Source organism: Gorilla gorilla, chromosome 7 (genome assembly GCF_029281585.2).
Source record: "Gorilla gorilla gorilla isolate KB3781 chromosome 7, NHGRI_mGorGor1-v2.1_pri, whole genome shotgun sequence".
NCBI classification, from domain to species: domain Eukaryota; kingdom Metazoa; phylum Chordata; class Mammalia; order Primates; family Hominidae; genus Gorilla; species Gorilla gorilla.
Window position 1 is genome coordinate 150,294,410 of NC_073231.2, and position 19,807 is coordinate 150,314,216.

General features: G+C 61.6%; 2 protein-coding genes across 4 annotated transcripts; both read right to left on the reverse strand.

Annotated features, from left to right (window-relative positions):
* Positions 1-3,661: 3,661 nt before the first annotated feature.
* On the reverse strand, positions 3,662-16,592 carry ZFTRAF1 (zinc finger TRAF-type containing 1). The gene is made up of 4 exons (XM_019032190.4): positions 15,998-16,592; positions 6,956-7,194; positions 6,093-6,304; positions 3,662-4,503 (listed from the first exon to the last, which is right to left on the reverse strand). The coding sequence occupies exons 1-4, from the start codon at positions 16,367-16,369 to the stop codon at positions 4,112-4,114; spliced, it is 1,215 nt and encodes a 404-aa protein (XP_018887735.2). The 5' UTR covers positions 16,370-16,592; the 3' UTR covers positions 3,662-4,111.
* Positions 16,593-17,539: 947 nt separating this feature from the next.
* TMEM276 (transmembrane protein 276) lies at positions 17,540-19,691 on the reverse strand. Of its 3 annotated transcripts, none has more exons than XM_019032191.4 (3): positions 19,063-19,691; positions 18,520-18,807; positions 17,540-18,327 (listed from the first exon to the last, which is right to left on the reverse strand). In XM_019032191.4, the coding sequence occupies exons 2-3, from the start codon at positions 18,610-18,612 to the stop codon at positions 17,842-17,844; spliced, it is 579 nt and encodes a 192-aa protein (XP_018887736.2). In that variant the 5' UTR covers positions 18,613-18,807; positions 19,063-19,691; the 3' UTR covers positions 17,540-17,841. The 3 variants fall into 3 exon arrangements, with proteins under 3 accessions (XP_018887736.2, XP_055204528.2, XP_018887737.2); XM_055348553.2 differs by having other exon boundaries at positions 19,120-19,429; XM_019032192.3 differs by having other exon boundaries at positions 18,918-19,429.
* Between the last annotated feature and the right edge of the window lie 116 nt (positions 19,692-19,807).

Below are 19,807 nucleotides of genomic sequence, written 5' to 3' on the forward strand. Positions count from 1 at the left end.
CAGCAAGTCATTGGGCAAAACTCAGCCAGAGAGGTCTGTTGGGGAGAGAGTGGTGTGATGCACTGACAGGTCCCTGGGTCCAGTAAAGGCTGCCGGAGCCCTCCTCAGGCTGACGGCAGAGTGCTGGCCTCCTGGCGTGGCCCCTGGACTGGGCAGATTTGGGCCTCGGTGCCTCCAAGGCTGCAGGGGTGGGACCAGGCCAAGCCTGCACACCTGTGCAGTCACAAGCTGCAGGAGGCAGGAAATCCAGGCAGGCCTGGGTGTGAGGACAGGTTGTGGAGGTCTGCACTGCCAACCCCTTGCCCATCCAAAGCATGGCTCTGAGCCAAGGCAACTACTTGGAGGGCAAGCTGGTGAGGTGTGTGAGGGGCACAGTGAGGCTTGAGGGAGGGAGTGGGGAGTGAGATTCAGAATCAGAGGACTCAGATGAACAGCTGAAGACAGGGTGGCTTGGACACCAGAGGGGCTCCCTGAGCTACCTGGACAACGATTAAGTATCCCCTTCAGCCCCAGGGCCCACAGGACAGCCCAGCTCCTGGAAGCCGAATTCCCCTTCAGAGACAACCCAATTTCTCTCTTTTTTTTTTTTTTTTTTTTTTTTCTGAGACAGAATTTTGTTCTTGTTGCCCAGGCTGGGGCACAATGGCGTGATTCTGGCTCACTGCAACCGCCTTCTCTCAGGTTCAAGCGATTCTCCTGCCTCAGCCTCCTGAGTAGCTGGGATTACAGATGCCCACCACCACGCCCAGCTAATTTTTGTATTTTTGTAGAGACAGGGTTTCACCATGTTGGTTAGGCTGGTCTCGAACTCCCGACATCAGGTGATCCACCGGCCTCAGCCTCCCAAAGTGCTGGGATCACAGGCGTCAGCCACCATGCCCGGCTGACAACCCAATTTCTCTGTGCCTGTTTCCCCAGTAACCAGACAAGGTACACACGTCAGGCAGTGCCGTGCAGGGCTGCAGGCCTGGTGCAGATTGCCACAGGCCGGGGGCAGCAGGGGAGGCCAGCAGAGCCCAGAAGGCCCAGCCATGTGTCTGTCTTCTGGTAAGGAAACACAGACACAGACAAAACATGGGTTGGAATATTTTTTTAAACTACAGTTGTTACATACAGAAAATATCCAAAGAGAACGCAGACCACAAAAGTGACACATAAGTCATTTCCAACAATGGTAAAAACACTTCTTGCTCTGCTCTTTAAAAAATTATTATTTTTTTGAGACGGAATCTCGCTTTGTCACCCAGGCTGCAGTGCAGTGGCACAATCTCAGCTCACTGAAACCTCTGCCTCCCGGGTTCAAGCGATTCTCCTGCCTCAGCCTCCTGAGTAGCTGGGATTACAGGCGTGCGCCACCACGCCCAGCTAATTTTTGTATTTTTAGTAGAGATGGGGTTTCACCATGTTGGTCAGGCTGGTCTCAAACTCCTAACCTCAGGTGATCCGCCCGCCTCGGCCTCCCAAAGTGCTGGGATTATAGGCGTGACCCACCGTGCCTGGCCTATTTTTATAAATGAGGGATGTGGTGCTCACCAGGGGGTAGGGATGAGACAAGGGAGGGAGAAGGGTGGGGCCTGGCTTAGGCTATGCCCCCCACATCTGCGGAGTGTGGACCCCCATGCCCCCATCCTCAGAGAAGACAAAGGAGCAGGTCGGGACGCCAAGATGTCTCAGGGTCTTGGACACAAGCCGTGTGTTTGGTGGCCCCGTCATGTGTGGCCCACGTTGACAATGCCACGGGAAGCCCGTGCTCCAGTTCCCGGTGGCCGAGGACCCACCGTGGTCCTCCCAGGTGCCTGGCTCCCCCAGGCCGTAAGGCTCAGCTGCTGCACGTCATGGTCGCAGGGCAGATGCCTGCTGAGTACGCTGGGCCGCACTTGTAGACTTGAGGCACCCACATCCCACATCTGGAAGGGCCTTGTGTGGACGCTGCCCTTGCCCTCATGCCAGCCCCTCCCATCCTGAACTCCCACAGGGCTGGTTGCCCCGGGACTGCGGAGGTGAGGCTGCAGGAGCTCAACCAGCCCCGGGTCTCCTTTCTCCATGTGGCCCCCCAACCTGCAGAGACGTGCTGCCTCCAGGCCCCTGGCGTCCCAGCCTGGCTGTCCCCATGAAGAACAAGCCTCCCACCTTCCCCACCCCAGAGACATGCTGGGGCCTGTCCCTCCGTTGAGTCAGTCTCTCACACACGCAACCAAACAGGTGACAGGGCAAGCCTGCCCCACCCGTGCGCCCCACACCATCACCTTGGACCCAGAAACACTACGCTAGAGGGCGTCGGGCTTCCAAAGAGATGCAGAGCCATAGCCCATCCCTCTGTGCCTGTGGGTGGAGCATGGGGGAGGACAGCCCCAAAGCGCAGCCCTGAGGTGCCCAAGTTCACGCTGGTGGTGCCAGAGTCAGAGGCAGCTGCTCCCAAGGATGTGCTGGGGGCTGGGTGGGGTCTTTCTTTGTGGTCAGCATAAAACCAAACATGGAGCCTTCCCATGCCCTTGGTGGCCAGGCCACATCAGCTCTGCAGGAGATAAGGCTCCGGCAGCGAAGCACTCCCAGCAGGCCACACGCCCTGGCCTGGGAGTAGAAACCCACAGCATTCTCAGAAACAGCCCCAGAAAGTTTCAGCCTGTGAGGGGCAGTGCAGCGGCCCGGGAGGGAAGAGCTGACTGGGAGGGTCATGCTGGGCTGTGCCATGGTCAGCCGCCCGGATGATGGTGCTTGCATTCTGCCCCCAGTTCCTCTCCATTTCTCAGCCCTCGACCCGTGACCAGCAAAGCACAGGACAACGCGGGCCAGGCCCCAGCAGCCAGGTGGGGCGGGTGGGGCTGCTGTGAGGCACGTTAATGCACCTGACTGGAGCAGAGAAAACCAGTTCTTTGGTATTGAAGCAACAAAAAGCTATCACGGAAGAGCCACATCTCCTAAGCAAAGGTGGGGGCGTCAAGCTGTATCCTTCCCAGTAGCCCTGAGAGTCCCAGGGGAAGAAAGGACCAGGGATTACCCCTCCAGGCAGGGTTCCTTCCCATCCTGTTAGGCCAGCCCTGCTCAGCCACCACAGGGCACATCAGGGGGCGGCCAGGGTAAGGATGGGAAGGGCCCACCTCCTCCAAGTGAGAAGCTGGGCTGCCCAACCTCTGACCTCTGCAGCGAGCCCTGAATGCAGGGCCAGCAGCAGGACCCCGAGAGCAGCATGGGGGACACCCCTCAGACTCTCACCCAGCCAGGCACCCAAGCACTGACCCAAGCTTTCCCCACAGCCTGGGGACGCTGGGCCCTCAAGGCTGAATCTACAGTAAATAGACTCTTTCTCACTAAAATTGTGTAACTTATCGAAGAGCCTGCAAGGAGTTTAATCTTTTTCCTGGGAAGACAATTTCACCCTGCTTTCCGAAAATGTCTGCTGAGCCCTGGTGGCTGAGTCCTGTCTCCCTGGGAGCGGCCAGTTGGCCAGGGCAGCCCCGACCCTACCTGGATCTCCCTGCCCAAGCCTCAGTCTCAAGACCCCATGACAGAGTGTAGGGGGAGGCAGTGTCTCTGAGTCTTTCCTCGGGGGACGTGTGCGGGCACAGAGATGGGGGCGGGGCAGGCTCTGACCCCCAGGCCAAACCAAAGCCCCCACGCTGTCCATTCACAGCCATGCCTTCCCCTCGAACAAAACAGAAAGTACGAAACAAGGCTGCCTTTTAATTGCTATCAGATATTCGGATATCCCGTCTGATGTCAGCAAGGCCCCCGCGCCCGGCCGGAACCCGCAGGGATGGAGCAGCACCGCCGCCTGACTGCACAGAAGGGCTGGGGCAGGGTCGCTGTGCCTCTCGGTCTCCTTGCTGCCACCGTCTCTGAGCCTCGGGGCACCTGGTGCACCATCTCCTCTTCGGGTCAGCCCAGCCTCTGGCGGCCCTCGGAAGGAGGGGAGGCAGGGGTCGGGGGGGGGTGAGCCGGAGGCGGGGGCCCCGTCGCGCACACATGCAGACTTGCCCTGTGTTGGCTTCGTTTGTTCTCCTCCTTTGCTAAAGTGATCAAATAGTCCTGTGAAGCAGCTGCCAGCCAGGTGGACAGGGCAGCGGTGCTGGGATGCCGCCCGTGGGCTCCTCGGGCATCCTGAGGCCCCGCCCTACTTCTGTATCTGGAACAGGAAGAGCCGCAGGTTGATGTTCTTGGCGGCCAGCAGCTTGTTGCACTCCACGGAGTCAATGATGGGCAGTGGCACGTAGTCCGTCTCGTTGCTCTCGTTGGTGAAGACAAAGTGGTAGATGACGGGGCTGATCCTCACGTCGTCGTAGGGGCCCTTGAGCAGCAGGAAGGAGCACTCCAGCGGTGCCGTGACCTTGCTCTTGAGGAGGAGCTGGAAGGAGAGCGTACGCTTGCAGGACAGGTTGGGGTTACGCTCCGAGTCGTTGACTCGAGCCTTCAGGACCCACGTCTGGTTCAGCACTGTGAACCTGGGCGTCTCGTAGTACAGGCGCGTGATGAAGTCGTCTGTGCGGTATGGCCGGAACTGGACCTCTGTGGAGACAGACAGGGCCGGAAAGAGCCGGCTGTTAGTGTGGGCAGGGCTGGGCAGCAACGCCTTCCCTGACCAGGCCGAGGGCAGGCTCAGCCGGGGAGGAAGGCAACTTACCCGGACACCAGGCTCTGCTTGTCACAAGCAAGCCAAACGCAACTATGGCAAATGGAGGTGCACACAAGCTTTGAGGGGAACAACCACAAACAGAATCAACATGGATTAGCTGGAGAGTCCAGAGGCTGCACGTGTCAGGCCACACCCCAGGCGTGCCCGACCCACGTTGGCCTCCCTCACCGCCCCGAGCCCCGGGTGTCCCCCAGGGCGGGGTAAGCAGACACACAGACAGGATGCGGTTCCGAGAACAAGTGCACTTTATTGGTTCTGATACAGAGGAGCTGCCAGAAAAGCCAGCAGGTGGCTGCGGCACCCAGCCCTGCCCGAGGGGAGCACCAGGTCTGCAGGCACCGGGCCTGATCCGGAGCTGCCAATCAGCAGGCAGCCCTGCCTGCACAGTCCTCTTGGGCAGCCCACAGCCTGTGGCCGGCAAGTCCCTCCGCGGAGGCGTGGGTTCCCAGGTGGCCAGTCTTTCCTGCACGAATGGGGCTTCTCACCTGGCCACGGCCGCAGCCACAGTGCCCCAGCCTGCCTAGACTCCACGAGGCCCCGGTATCTCCAGGACAGCTAAGGCTGCTACTCACCACGGGCTGTGGCTGCCGCAGAGACCCCAGGCCCTCGGCCTCTCTGGCCTGCTCGGGCCCACATCCCGCTGGGCACAGTCCAGGCAGCAGGGCGGGACTGGCTGCCCACGACCACCCTGCTTGCGCCACGCCTGGTGCTCTGAGCTGGCCGCCTGGTGTGGGCTGAGAGTAGAGGGATGGAGCTTCCTCCAGTGGCCCCAGCATCAACAGGTGCTTCTCGCTGTCCTCTGGGCCAGGCTCTGGCCTGGCTCCTGCTCCCCGACACGTTCAAAGGCGGTGGCAGCGGCCCAGAGAGCCACGAGATCCAGTGTGCCTGCGCACGCATCCAGCCTGGGCGTCTGTGGGTGTCCATTCCCGGTTCTACAGTTTCAGTCGGGCACCCTCAGCTTGTTCTGGAGCCCTCTCCCTGAATGGCTTCGTGCCAGCCTTGAGAGGCCCATGGCCGGGGCAGTGACTGCCTGCAGGTAGGACCTCACTTGGCAGGGTGTTCTTCTTGCCCCAGGGTCCGAGGGGCAGGCCCCTAGCTCCCAGGCCCCCTGAGACCTGCTCACTTTCTGGTTAGACCCTGACTGTCTTGAGGCTCTGGAGCCCCACAGTGAGATGCCACCTTGTGGGGGTGGTGAAGCCAGGGTGGGGAGGACAGGTGGGCGGGGCTGCTGTGAGAGCCACACAGGTGTGCACCTGGGGTCTGCCTCGGCCCCTCCTTCCACTCAGTCTCCGGCCTGTCTTCTCGACCGAGGTGTCCACCTGTCCACCGGGAGCCTGTCCAGAGCCCAGCTGTCTGGCGCCGTCAGTGCCCAGTGCCCAGAGCCTGCTGCCCCCAGACTCCTGGCTGCCAGCGCCCCCAACCCACACCTGTGTGGCATGCAGCAGGCGGCGGGGTGCCTCACCTGTGTAGCCAATCTTCTCGAAGCTGAGCAGGCTGAAGATGCTGTTGTACAGCTGCATCTCCTTGCGGTGGCTCTGGTCCATCCCATCCAGGATCTCCATCAGCTCACTGCCTGTCTTGGTCGGGTGGGCGCACGCAGCCTCGTGCACCGTCAGCTCATGGAAGGGGCCGTGCCATGGGCAGCCGATGCGTTTGTACTTGCACTGGGTTACCCTGGGGGAGGCAGGTACATCACTCACAGACTGAGCCCCAAACAGGAGACTGCGACAAGCTGTCCTCCCATGTGGCTTCCATCCAGCTAAGTACCCCTTCCTGCAGGACACACGTAACTGTGAGCCCACCCCCCAGGATGAGGTCAGAGTGGCAGCATGTGGAGACAGAGGAGACAGGCAGAAAAAGGGAGAGAGAGGGGAAGGAAAAGTGCAAGCTTGAGCCTGTGTGCCCCGCACCGTGGTGTGGTTCTCTCCTCTGTTTGGCAGTGGTGGTCCTGCACAGCCTCACTGCAGGAGACTTGGTGGCTGCCTCCACTGGATGGGTAGCCATGGGCAGTGTAGCCTCACATCAAGCTCCCTGAGGTCCTGCGTTGGACACGCTGTCCTGCGCCCTTCAAGGGGCTCCCCAACAGCCACAAAGAGCGCTGGAAGGCTAGGCTCATGTCCGGATAACAACTGGGTGCAAAACCCACCTGTCCCCATCCTGTGCAGGCACCCTCCCCAAGGGCCGTCACTGGGCTACACAGGTGGTCCCCAAGGCCCAGGCAGCAGAGACAGCCAGACCACCCTGCACAGGGCCCTGCTGCACCAGGGTGGGCTCCCAGCAGTCCTGGGCCCCGCCTGCAAGGCTAAGCCCCTGACCCTCAGTTACCTGTCCTGGCATTCCTCTTTCTGGTGCCTCTCCAGGAGGGAGCGGGGAAACTGGCGCAGGCAGAAGCCACACTCTGAAGGCAGCTCACTCACGGCTTTCTCCACGGCCAGGTTCCGGCAGCAGAGGCTCTTACTGATCTCACAACGACAATTGGGGCACGTGGCCTGCTCCTCCTTCAGCCGGGCATCTGCTAGTAGGTGGATAAAACAGCCAGCGCACATCAAGTGACCATTAGTACACTGCGAAGAAGGAAAGGGAGACGAAGCTCACAGACCTGCGGGCTCATGCTCGCACACACCCGCCCATGCCCGTCAGCTCCAGCCAGGTGTCCTGAGGGACTCCAGCTGGTGAGAGGGGCGCACGTGCCTGTCCCGAGTCATGCTGGAGTGTGGTGAATACTGCGAGCTGCTCAGGAGAAACAGGCAGAGCCAGCTTGGGTTCTTGCAGAGATTAGAGGTCCTAAAAGCAAGGCCTCATCAGCTCACAGAGGTGACAGCTCGCCCTGGCAGTGACGGGTTCAGCCACCTGGGGCCGAGGGTCAGGCTTTTTCCCTTAGGGACCAGCGACTGCCCTGACCCCCCTACAGGTCCAGAGTTTGGGAGCCCTCCAGGAACACTGGGCTCTTGGCCATCACTGTCAGGTGGGGAGCGGATGCAGCTCCCACACTGGGGCAGGCATGTTCTCTGGGCCTTCAGAAAGGCCATTTATCCTGGGTTGAGAGGACTTGGCTCAGGGTGAGCCCAGGTGAGAGGAGGCAGCTGCCCCCTCGTCCAGGGAGGTCGGCTACCTGCAGAGGCCTCCTCAGAGCTGGGAGGCAGGAGCCAAGCTGGCCCAGGACAAGGGCAGGTAGGCACACAGGGAGTGCCTGGGGAGTGGAAGTGGGGGCTCTGAGTGGGTGCCGAGCCTGCTGGGGTAACCGGGGCTGGCAGGAGCAGGGCACCTCCCGCTGGGCTCCCTGCCTGTGTGGGCTCCCAGCACGCCCAGTGGCCCATCCTGGCTCTCACTCCCTCAACATAAGCCTCGAGCGTCCACTTGGTGCCACTGAGAGACACATGGCAAGCTGCGGTCCCAGCCCGTGGGGGCTCACAGCATGGGAGGCGGGAAGCCCAGACCAGAACCAAGAGGTCCAAGAACAAACAAAGCCTTTTGTACCTGAGCAGACACAGTTCCCACAGCCCTGGCTGGAGTGGGGTGTGCGGGCTGAGGCATTCCAGGGCCAGCCAGGAGTGACAGGGATGTGATGTGCCTCCCACCCAAAGACTCTTAGAGCTCGCTGAGGGGAGCAGTCAGCAGAGTTGCTCCTGTCCTGATGCCTCTCCAGCAGCCGGCCCAGGCTTGCCAGCCATGCAAACCTCCAGAAAGCCACTGGGCTACAGGCTTCCTTTGGGACCTGGGACCCTCTTGAGAATGGGATGTGGTGCAGCAGAGCGGCCCGCCCAGGCCCAGCCTCTCTACAAGGTGTGTGTCAGGGAGGGGACACTCACAGGGCCCTGCCTGGTGGTGCTGGGAGGCCAGCCCTGCACACGTGGGGCCCTGGGAAGTCTGAGCTGCCATCCTACTGCTTCAGCTGCCTGTGCACCCCAAGCTAAGGAGCTGTCAGACGCTGGGGCTGTTCACTCAGCACCTGTGGACTAGGCCTAAGGTCTGCTGAGTCAAAGGACCTACGTGTGGAGAACCGACAGTGAGGACAAAGCCCTCTTTCATGGAATCCACATCCACATGAACACCACCCGTTACCTGCATTCAATCCTCAAGTTCTCAGTTTGGTTAAAAATTAAAATTACAGGCGGTGGCTCATGCCTGTAATCCCAGCACTTTGGAAGGCCGAGGCAGGCAGGTCACCTGAGGTTAGGAGTTCAAGACCAGCCTGGCCAACATGGTGAAACCCCATCTCTACTAAAAATACAAAAATTAGCCAGGCATGGTGGCGAGCGCCTGTAATCTCAGCTTCTCAGGAGGCTGAGGCAGGAGAATGGCTTGAACCCAGGAGGCGGAGGTTGCAGTGAGCCGAAATGGTGCCACTGCACTCCAGCCTGGGAGACAGAGTGAGACTCTGTCTCAGGAATACATAAATAAATAAAAATTAAAACATACACAGTTGCCTGAGGCAGGGAGTGAGGCTGGCTCTGACTGGGTTGGGGACAAGCTGAGGCCTGCCCCCAGGAGAAGGTGTGAAAATCCACCAGCCAAGTCCAGGGGTCAGTGGTGGGTGGACTACGGGCAGGAGGGGGCACAGATGCTATTGAAGCAGCTGTCCCGTGGGAGGCACAGACCAAGGGCCCACACCACTGTCCTCTCACAGCCCCCCCGCCCCCCAGAGGTATGCCACTCCATGTGGCCAGCTCTAAACACCTCCTGGTGAGACTGCCGGGGGCCTTGGACGAGGTTCTGGGTCCAGCTCTGCACGTACAGTGGCCTTAACACAGGCAAGACAGCACTCTTCTTGGCTGTGGCCCGACCCCCAAGGGAGTTCCAGGCAGGGCTGGAGCACCTAATCCCACCCACCAAGGCCACCTGGCCTCTCTTCCTGGCTCTGCATAGCCCAGGAAGATTCGAGGTGGGGTCCTAGACCCTCCTAAGGGAGCACTGAGGCTGCCAAGCACATCACCACTTACCTCCCAGCACTGCCGGCCTCTCCCCCGAAAGCCACCCCAGCTCCTGGGCCGGCCCCTGGCCATAGGCCTCATTCCTTTGGGGCCTCCAGACCCCAGCATGGGCTCAGTCAATTCCATACCATGAGGAGGCAGCAGTGACCCTGCCCTCCTCTGGCTCTCTCTGGGCCTCCAAGAGGACCTGCAAGCTCCGAGGAGACACAGGGCCACTGCCCCTTCAGCCCCAATAGCTCCATTCAAGTCAGAACACAGGGAGTCCCTAGAGTGCCCCGGACCACACTGGCCCAGTAGCCAAGGGACACAGCCACACTCACCCCCAGACCCTCCCCACTGGTCAAGGGACATCCTCTAGGTGCATGGCCCGGGCCCGACCAACACTCAGCCCAGGAGGTCTGTCCACAGCAGGACGGTCCCCGGTCACATGCTCCGGAGCCTTCCCCACCATCTGGGTCCCCTCAGCTCCTGCGCAAGACTCTGGCTTCACACCAAGGCCAGGCCACAGGCAGCTGCATCCTCAGCCTTGGCGGCATCTGGCCAGATGCACTTGATTCTGACTTGTGCCCACCACCCAACAGAAGCTGGGCCCTGGAGGACGCCGCACAGTCCAGGGGATGGCGTGGGCCAAGGCCCCCAAGAGCCCGGGCACCTTCCAGAGCAGCTGCTGCGGCACCCAGGCCAGGCCACCTCTCCCCACCAGCCAGGAAGACCCCAAGGGAGGGGAGAGGAGGGGATCCCACAACCCCCCACGACCAAGGATGACGCCATGGGGGATGACATCATGGGCGAGACATCACAGAGGATGATGTCAGAGGGGTGACATCACAGGAGATTGACATCACATGGGGAATGACATCATGGGGGAGACATCACAGGAATGATATCACGGGATGATGTCACATGAATGACATCACAGGGGGACATCATGGGAGACTGGCATCACACGGGGGGATGACATCACAGGGGGATGACATCACAGGGGCATGACATTGCAGGGGAATGGCATCATGGGGGCTGACATCACGGAATGACATCACAGAGATGACATCACACTGGCATCATGGGGCAATGACATCACGGGGGATGACATTACGGGGATGACATCAAAGGGAGTATTGACATTACAGGAGATGACATTGTGGGAAACTGACATCATGGGGGACTGACATCATGGGGGGATGGCATCATGGGGGGAATGACACCATGGGGATGACATTAAAAGAGGTATCGACATCACAGAGGTGATACCACAGGGGATGACATCATGTGGTGACAGCACGGGAATGAGGTCACATGTATGACATCACAAGGGAATGATGTCACGGGGGAATGACATCACAGGGTATTGACATCACAGGGCCTCCTGGGCCCTCCTAGGGCAGATGTGGGCTTGAAGCCACAGTGCTGGGCTCAGACCCCAGCCCACAGGTCCCCAGTAATATGACCTTGGGCTCCCCTCTTGGGGCCTCAGTTCCCTCATGTGCACAGGCGATGAGTATAGGACCAGCTTCATTCTGTGCTGATGAGGTGGGATGGAACAGGGTGGCACTGCCCCACACCCAACAGGCACAGAGGAAATATCACCACCTTGGGCAGCCATGACAGAGCCCCTGGGGCTGCCAACCCCAGGAGCCAGACCCCAGGCCCCTCTGCAGATGCTGATACACACAGGTGGCCCAGAAATGGCCATTTGCACCTGCATCCTCAGGACAGCACCCAGCCCTCCCCCCTGCTGGCTACAGGCAGCTCACGGGACCCCCATGCAGACCCAGGGTCTCCACCTGAGCTACTTCTTCCCTGGGGTTAAAGGGGAGCTGGATGGGCGGAACAGGCTCAAGGAGCCCTGACCCCATCCCCTGGCCGAGGGCCCCCACGATTTCCTGGTGGTCCCAAGGTCCCTATGGTCAGCTGACCTCGTAGGACCCCTTTCACGCCTGGACTGCATGGTTCTCTCAGACCCTGGGGACCTCCTGTTTCCCACTGGAGGATGGCACAGTGCCTAGGCCCATGGGAGCAGTGCCCTCGCTCACCCAGGGGTCAGGGACCCACAGGCCCTTGACAGAGGTCGTCAGAGCCAAAACACAGCCAAAGGGCTTCCCTGTGGCACAAACCCCAAAAGCGCTGCTCAGCCAGTTGGAGGTCCCCCTTCCTCTGCCATCCGCATGCAGGCAAGGCCTCATCAGGGCCAGTGGTGCTTCAGGGCACACCCCACGCACCCCACATGCTCGGCCCCTAACCTCCTGGATCAAACATGGGTCTGAGAGGGACCGGCACATTGTCCAAGGCCGCACAGCTGTTAAGCGTGAAGCCAGGACTCGAACCCTCCACCCAGGCTGGATTTGAAATCCCTCACCTGCTACTGCTGTCAGACCTCAAACGGTGGCCAATCAATCCCGAGTCGGGCCCACATTCAGAACAAATCTGAATCTGCTTAGATCTAAAAGTAACTCAAATGATAACCACCACAGAAAACAAAAATTCCAACTAGCCAGAGATTCCAGAACATCTTCCTTGCTCCTGTGTTTTAGATACCTAAGCAGACGTATTTACAAAGATGTTTTCTGCCACTTTCCTCACCTCAAAGAGCGAGTCAGCTGCAGTCCTGTACTGCTGCCCAGGAGACTGGGGAAGAGGGGCCCGAAGCTCCTTGGACATGTGGACGGTGACTCCACCCCCACAGGACTGCCCACTGTTGGGCTGGTTGGAGGTGTGGGGCTCGGGCAGAGAGGAGCCATCTCTGCTTCCTGGGCTGTTATCAATGGACTGTCAACATGTGGCATAGAGACATGGGCGCTACAGGCGGGAGGGCCACGGCACACACCAACCCACCCACAGAACAGAGTGGACACACCCTGGTCAGATGGGGCAGGAGGGGATCCTTGTAGCAAGGAGAGAACAAAGTCTCAAAGTGGGGGCGCTGCCTCTGCCGGGCCCAAGAGGTGGGCAGGGGCAGGGAGAGGACACCTCAGGCAGGAGGGCACGGGAGTGGCGGGGCACTGTGCAGGGCCGAGTTAGAGGGAGCAGCTGGACCACATCTGTGAGAGGCCCCTGCCCGGCCCTTACACCCGAGTGAGCTTGTTTTTGCCTTAAGAATGCCCCATGAGGGGTGGGAACAATGCGCAGTCCCTTCCTCCAGGTGTCAGCACCAAGGCCCAGGGCCTCAGCTGACAACAGCAGGAAGGGTCAGGGCCACGTCTGTCTTATGCAGCATCACACTGGGCCTCGTCTGAAGGGCCAAAACGGAGGGAGAGAAGTCAGGGATGAGGCTGTGGCTGCAACGTCCCGGGCACCGCTGAGGCTGTGTCTTCCCAGAGGAGGTGCCCCATGGGCAGAGGTGCCAACAGGCCACACTGCCCTCGGGCCGCAGAGCAGGGAGCCGGCAGGAACGACCTGACCACCTGCGCGGCCTGGTCAGGCCAGAAGCTCCTGCACAGGTGTCCCTGCTGCCCCACCAGCCCTCCTGCCACCCACCTGAGACTCCAGAAGGTGGCTGCACACCTTGTCAGGCCAGTCCCCCAGGACATATCTAACACCCACACAGAAAACATAAAAGCTGAGTCTTGCTGTACTGGCTGCGGCCCCAACCTGACGTGAGGCAGGACTCGGCGGTGGCAGAAACCTTTTGAATGAGGGCCTCAGTCTGACACCCAAGCAGGTTTCCCAGCCTGCGAGGCATCATCGTATGGGCACAGGCCCGTGGGTCAGCTGGCCCTGCAGGCCCAAGGGCTCAGACCTGGGGCACCACCCGAGGCTTCCCTGCCAGCACTGGTGGCATCTGGTATCTGGATGACAAGCTCTCGAGTTACTGAGGACCCAGCCAACTCCAGAGGTCCATAGAGTTGTCCCCCACAGCCCCAGTGCCAGGGACAACACACAAGGCTCAGCATGGCCACTCCCCTCTTCTCCTCACCAGAGTCGGGGACTGTCTAAGTCAGCCCCCAGCTTGGCTGGTGCCCACCCTGAGCCATGTGTTCTGCTGGGGTCAGGAAAAGCGTTCTAGCAGGAACAGAGGGTGGAACCTGCTGCATTCCTGACACTGGCTAGCTCGAGACAGCCAATCAACATGGTCACCAAGGAAGGCTAGTAGAATATGGTAGACTGAACCCAAGCTGGGGTGATGGCCAGCATGGGCCCAACCAGGGACACGCAGAAGGCAGCATGTGGGGGCCCACACCATCTGTGCCCAGATTCTCCAGGGAGCAGAGCAGGCCAGAGCCCAGGTCTCCAGGTCTGTGTTGACCTTCCAGGGGCACCACTCACAGCAGAGAGCCACCCCCCGGAGGTGTTCTTGGCAGCATTCAGGGAGGCCTGTCCCCACAGCACTCCTCGCTCAGCTGCTCTGTTCCCAGGGAAGTCACTGAGCAGAGCCCCCAGGCCAGGGAGGGCCACCAGCCAGGGCAACCCCAGCGCCTTCAGTCTCCATTACACCTGTTCAGCTCCCTGCCTCTGGCCGCCCAGAGCAGAACTCCACTCTGCACAGTGCAGGCCGGTTTGAACCAGCTAGGCTCAGAGGCCTGGTCACCAGGAGCTCCGGTCAGAAGCAGAGCCATCACTCTGTGCCGGGCCAGTCTAGATGGGGGATGCAGTGCACCAGGGACCAGTACCATGTGGCCCATCACCACCAGGTCCAGCTACAGCTCCAGCCCACCCACCAACGGGGAGACAAGGAGACTTCCCTGTTCCCCCGTGGCCTCACACGATTGGCTTGGCTTGTTGGAGTCTCCCTTGAGATCCAAGAAAAAGTTCTGGCCAAGCGCAGTGGCTCATACCTGTAATCTCAGCACTTCAGAAGGCCGAGGCAGGCGGATCACCCAACGTGAGGAGTTCGAGACCAGCCTGGCCAACATGGCGAAACCCTGTCTCTACTAAAAAATACAAAAACAGCCGGGCATGGTGGCAGGCGCCTGTAATCCCAGCTACTCGGGAGGCTGAGGTAGGGAGAATTGCTTGAACCCGGGAGGCGGAGGTTGCAGTGAGCAGAGATTGTGGCACTTCACTCCAGCCTGGGTGACAGAGTGAGACTCCGTCTCAAAAAAAAGGAGAGTTCTTCCACCTGGGAGGATCGAAGGTTGTGAGCCAGGAAAAAGGAGCTGGAGAGTGGGCACATCTTGGAAGCTGAGGCACTGCCAAAGCCAAGGAGTAACTGCTAACTCTGGGAGCCAGTGGCTCTGAAAAGTGCTCCCCTAGCTGGCCCTGGTGCCTGACACCCAGCAGGGTGGGTTAGAGCCAGTGCCCTCTCCCCACCCAGGCACACTGGGGTCCTCCCAACAAGGTCATGCCACAGCAAGAAGGACTTGGAGATCCAGAGTTTGGGGAAATGGCAACCTAGACTAGCCCTACACCACCTGCTACAAAAGTAGCTCCTCATCCAGGCCCCCAATTCAAACACAAGCAGGGAAACAAGGCCCCATTAGCTACTTCCAGCTCCTGTAAGTGTAAAGAAAGCTGACAGAGAACCTGCTTCATTTCTCACAGGGACTGGGGAGTTGAAAGGGAGGGAAAGACACAGGGAAGGTGGGGACACTGTACTCTGCCTCTGGGTGTCAACCAGTTTGTCCCTGCTGCTACCTGGGAAAGGGCATGTCAAACCCACCTGGGCCAGGTACCCTCTCTAACAGCCCTAGGCTGCTTAAGGGCTGAGTCCCACTGCCATGTGGATGTGAAGATGGGGGAGGAGGGGTGGGCCGGCCCCTGGAGCACTGGCTGCCTAGGAAGCCTGGCCTGGCCTGGGTGAGGTGGGCAGGAGCCTAGCGTGGGGCATGGCAAGTTCAGTTGGATGTGGGGTTTGGCTGGGACTGGAGAAGGTACCCAAACTGTGGGGCTTGTTGCAAATGGTTCATCCCGACAAGCAGCAATCCCCTCTCCTTACTGTTCTTCAGAATGAAGTGGAAATGCACCAAGGGAAAGGATTCTTCCACCCAGGAGGGTAGAAAAGGCGGCGTCCATAGGATGTTCAGGAGTGGAGGGACAAACTCGGGGGTGTGGCTGCCAGAAGAATGGGGAAGGAGCTCTCGAGCACAGGACTCTGAGCCCAGGGAGCTTGGGACCGGGTGGGTTGCGGGGAGTAGTTGCGGGCTAAGGGTCAGTTTGAGGGTGTGGGTTGGGGGAGTGTTGAGGGAACCGTGGGGAAGTCTACAAAAGAGAAGGGAGAGGTAAGCGGAAGACAAGCGATTCAGATCGGGAAGTAACGTGGCTCAGAAAACAGAAAAGGGGGGTCCCGAGCGGAAAATAAAGCCCCGAGAGAAAGACAACGAGGAGCTTCGGAGCAGGCGCTGGAGCCCCGCTGGGCGAGGAAGTGGCTGTAAGGGCCGGAGAGGGTTCCCGGCCGCCAGGCCCCGCAGGCCTGGCCTCCGAGGAGACGCGGATCCTGGGGCCCCGCGGCGGGGGCTGCAGCCCCGGGCTGGGCCGGGTCGGGGTCGGCCGGCGGCCCTACCTGGTACACGGAGGCCTTGGGCAGGTCCAGGCACACGGTGCAGCAGAGCACCGAGTAGAGCCGCTCCTCCAGTTTCCCGCTGCCGGCCGCCGCCGCCGCCGCCGCCGCCTCGGCCGCCTCGGCTGCCCGCAGCCGCTTCTTGGGCGGCGCGTCGGGGTCGCCGGCCGCCTCCTGCAGCTGTAGCTGCCGGGCGCCCGCCAAGCCCGCCTCGTCCGGGAGCCCAGGCCCCGCCGCCTCTCCTAGAGCCGCCGCCGCCGCCTGCCCGGCGGCCGCCCCGGGCCCGGCTCCGACCCCGACCCCGACCCCGGCCGGCACGGAGCCCGCGGGCCCCGCGGCCGGGCCGCCCCCGCCGGCCTCCTCGGCGCCGGACATAGTGGCCGGCCGGCCCGGCGGGCGGATGCCGGCGCGCTCCCCCGACCAAAAGTTAGGGGCGCCGCGCCCTCCCGCCGCTCTCCTGCCGCCGCCGCCGCGAACCCGCAGCCCCGCTCCCTGCGCCGCCGCCTCAGTGGGCCCGGCCCGCGAGTAGCCCCACAGCCACCGCGGCCACCGACCCCGGCACGGCCGCCATCTTTGTTTTCGCTGTGCGCTTCCCCCCGCCCCGCCGCCACCACCCCCTCGTCTTCCCCGTCACGTGAGCCCCACGCGGGGCCAATGGGAGCGCCGCTTGGGGCAAGAAAGCGCAGGGACTAGAGCCAATGGGAGAGCGAGGGCCCCCGAAGGCCCGCCCCTGCAGAAGGTGGGCGGGGAGGGGGCGGGGCCTGCGAGAGTTGCGGAGGGACTCCCACCTGGGGGCAGGGAGGCCCACGCGAGCTGTGGCGCCGGCGCGGCACCCACGCTCCACGAGCCAGTGGCGGCCGCCGACCCCTACGGCGGGGTGTGCCTGTGTTTTTGTCCCCCAAGACTCAGGCTTGTGTGTTAGGGGCTCTCGCCCCCTTCCCCGGAGGGAAGACACAAGTGAAAAATCCCGCCGGCCACCCCTCTCTGTCGGGTGCGGGACCCCTTAGGTCTCCACAGGAGCAAGCGGAGAGACTTCCAGGAGAGGGGACTCCAGACCCCTAACCCACCGGAATCTAATCCTCTGCTCGTCCGAAGCCCCTCTAACCCTGGGGTTGGAGGCTGAAGGGGTCCACTGAGGAAAACGAAGGTCTTAGGGAATAGGGCTGGCTTCCACAGGCCGGAGGTACACAGGAGGGCGAATCAGCTCTGGGAAGGATGTGCGTTTCTCGAAACGCCTGTGGTACAGCCCTCCCCTGCCTCCACCCTACTCGTCAGTTCTTGAAGGTCACTGCCCCAGAGGGCCACCTGCCAGGCCAGGCCAGGATATCTGGAACTCCACCATGTCCCAGGAGAGTGAGGGCCCAGGGCTATGTCTTCTCAGCCCAGGGTTCTTCCTGACAATAGTCAAAAGGAGGCCGGGCTGCATGAGACCCCATCCTAGTTCCAGCACATACCCTGTCAGGGTAACTGACTACTGTCCTGAGGGACCTTAGGAAGCTCACTGAAAGATCCCTCAATCCCTCTCAAAAATGGGCAGATTCCATATTCCTGCAAATTCCTAAGATTTATTGGAGACTAGGCCTCTTCTCTGGATCCACAACCATGTCCAGCCCAGAATCAGGACCCCCAAACGTGTCTGGGACCCTGTCCCTTTCATTCTGGTCTAGACAAGTCCCCACACGTGGCCAAAGGACAGCACCCAGATTCTGCCCCTGACCAGTCAATGTGCAGCAAGCCCACTGCAGTAGGCAGGAGAGTCTACCCCTAGGGGAGAAGGCGCCAGGAGCAGGCAGGTGGGAGGGAAAGTGTTCGGCAGGGCAGAAACCCTGCCTGGCTGTATCCAACTGTCACTCCCACTGGAGGCGCTGTGTATGCAGGGCCCGGCAGTAAGCCCAGCTGCCTACAGCCAGGGCCCAGCGACAGACATCCTCCTTCGGTAGCAGCAGCAGCCTGTCCTCCTCCAGCCGGCTCAGGAAGCCTGCCACACCCAGCATCGCCCCCCCCCACATCCCATAAGTGTTGCCCGTGAAGACAGCTACAATGAGGATGGTCACTGCGACCACCAACAGCATTGCCTGACCAGCCACAGAGCGGCCCTCAGGGCCGAGGTGGCCGCCAGCCACTGCCAGCACCATGCCTCCTCCCAGGAGCAGGTTGGCAGAGGAGCGGTCCCCATTCACCCAGTGGAAATCGAAGGCCAGAAGGGGAAGGCCGATGACGGTGGCCACCCAGGCTCCAGCAAGGCAGTCTTCATGTGTGCTCAGCCCTGGGGCCAGCGTGGTGGTGGCAGCCAAGACCTGGAGCAGGAAGCCAGCAGCAGCCCCTCGACTTGCCTGTCAACACAGGGAAGGGAGAACACGTGGGAAAAAGAGGCCGGGGCCACCCTTTTAAACAGGAAAGGTTTTGGAGCTTCCATGGAGACCTGGTCTTAGACGCACTTCCCACCAACCTCTAATTCAGGAAACTAGATCCTTGGGGTTTGGGAGGTATGGGGATGCGCCCCTGCTCAGCCCCAATGTACTCACCTCGGCTGTGCTCACGGCTGCGTGCAGAGACACCACTCCCAGCACCAGATGGGACAGGGCTGCGCTCCACTCGGCCTCCGGCTTGGGGGCCATGGCACCTCAGGCGGTAGTAAGTATGAGGACACAGATACGAGATACTCAACTTTGGAGAGGAAGAAAGCGCAGAAACCAGCGACCTGGAGCCCTACGCGCGGCACTCTAGTACGCCCAGGTTCCAGGTCCCCATTACTGGATGTTAGGAGAGGTTCAGTCTTAGACTTCCCGGATCCCTGAGGCCACTGCACACACCTGTGGAGAAGAAGAACCTAATTCAGCCGGGAAACGGGGGAAAACGACTCAGGGTCTAAGCTGGGGGAACGTCAGCCCTGGGGCCCTGGAGCCCAAGTGGGAGTGCGGGCCTGGGGAAGAGAGAGCGGCGAGGCGCTGCAGGCCCACGCGGCGGCCTCGGCCTGCTCCCTGCGTTCCGGGAGGCATTGTCCTGGGAACCCGGGTCCAGGAGGAGCGACGGCGCAGGACTCCGGGGGGCCAGCCGTGCGCAGTTACCGGGCTGCGCGGTCCCAACGCAGCGGCGAGCGGGAGGCCCGAGCCTGCGCAACGCACCGCCCACCGCCGTCGGCCCTGCCTCCTCTGCCGTGCCTCCAGTTGCGGGAGCGAGCGCGGTCGGGAACCTCCACCAGCGAGAGGAGCGGAGGCTAGAGCGGCCGGGCGGGGCTAGAGCGGCTGGGGGGGAGGGTCGAGGCCTGCGGGGGGGTCGGGGCCTGGTGTGGGGGGCGGTTGGAGGCCGTAGGAGCGGGTGGGGTCGGGAGGAGCTCGGGGACCAAAAAACGCTCTGTTTGGGTGGGTGCGTGCGTGGGCATTAGTGGTTTGGAAGGAGCGTGATGAGGGGAGAAGGGCCGGGGCGGGGCTGCGAGGGGCGGGGTCTGGGCGGGGCTGCGAGGGGAGGGGGGTCTGGGCGGGGCTGAGGGAGATAAGGTTTAGGCGGGGCTGAGAGCGGCGGGTCTGAGAGCGGGGGCCTGGGTGGGGCGAGGCCTGGGAGAAGATGCGATTGGGGGTCTGGGCGTGGCTGCGAGGGGCGGGGCCTGGGCGGGGCTGCGAGGAGAGGGGTCTGGGCGAGACTGAGAGGGACCGAGAGGGGAGGAGCCTGGGCGAGGCTGCAAGGGACGGGGTTTGGGCGGGGATGCGAGGAGGGGGGGGTCTGGGAGGGGCTGAGATGGGCGGGGCTGCAGGGAGGGGAAGGAGAACCCCGGCGTGTTGAAGGCTCCGCGAAACCGGAGCGGTGGGGGACTAC

Bases quoted from the DNA above. Each gene is read 5' to 3' on its own strand.
- ZFTRAF1 (XM_019032190.4), bottom strand. From the start codon at position 16,369: ATGTCCGGCGCCGAGGAGGCCGGCGGGGGCGGCCCGGCCGCGGGGCCC. The intron at 7,195-15,997 runs GTAGGGCCGCCG...CCTTCTTCGCAG, and splicing joins CCAAGGCCTCCGTGTACCAG to TGTACTAATGGTCACTTGAT. The intron at 6,305-6,955 runs GTAACTGAGGGT...TGCCTCCCCCAG, and splicing joins AAAGAGGAATGCCAGGACAG to GGTAACCCAGTGCAAGTACA.
- TMEM276 (XM_019032191.4), bottom strand. From the start codon at position 18,612: ATGGCCCCCAAGCCGGAGGCCGAGTGGAGCGCAGCCCTGTCCCATCTG. The intron at 18,328-18,519 runs GTGAGTACATTG...CTGTGTTGACAG, and splicing joins CAGCCGTGAGCACAGCCGAG to GCAAGTCGAGGGGCTGCTGC.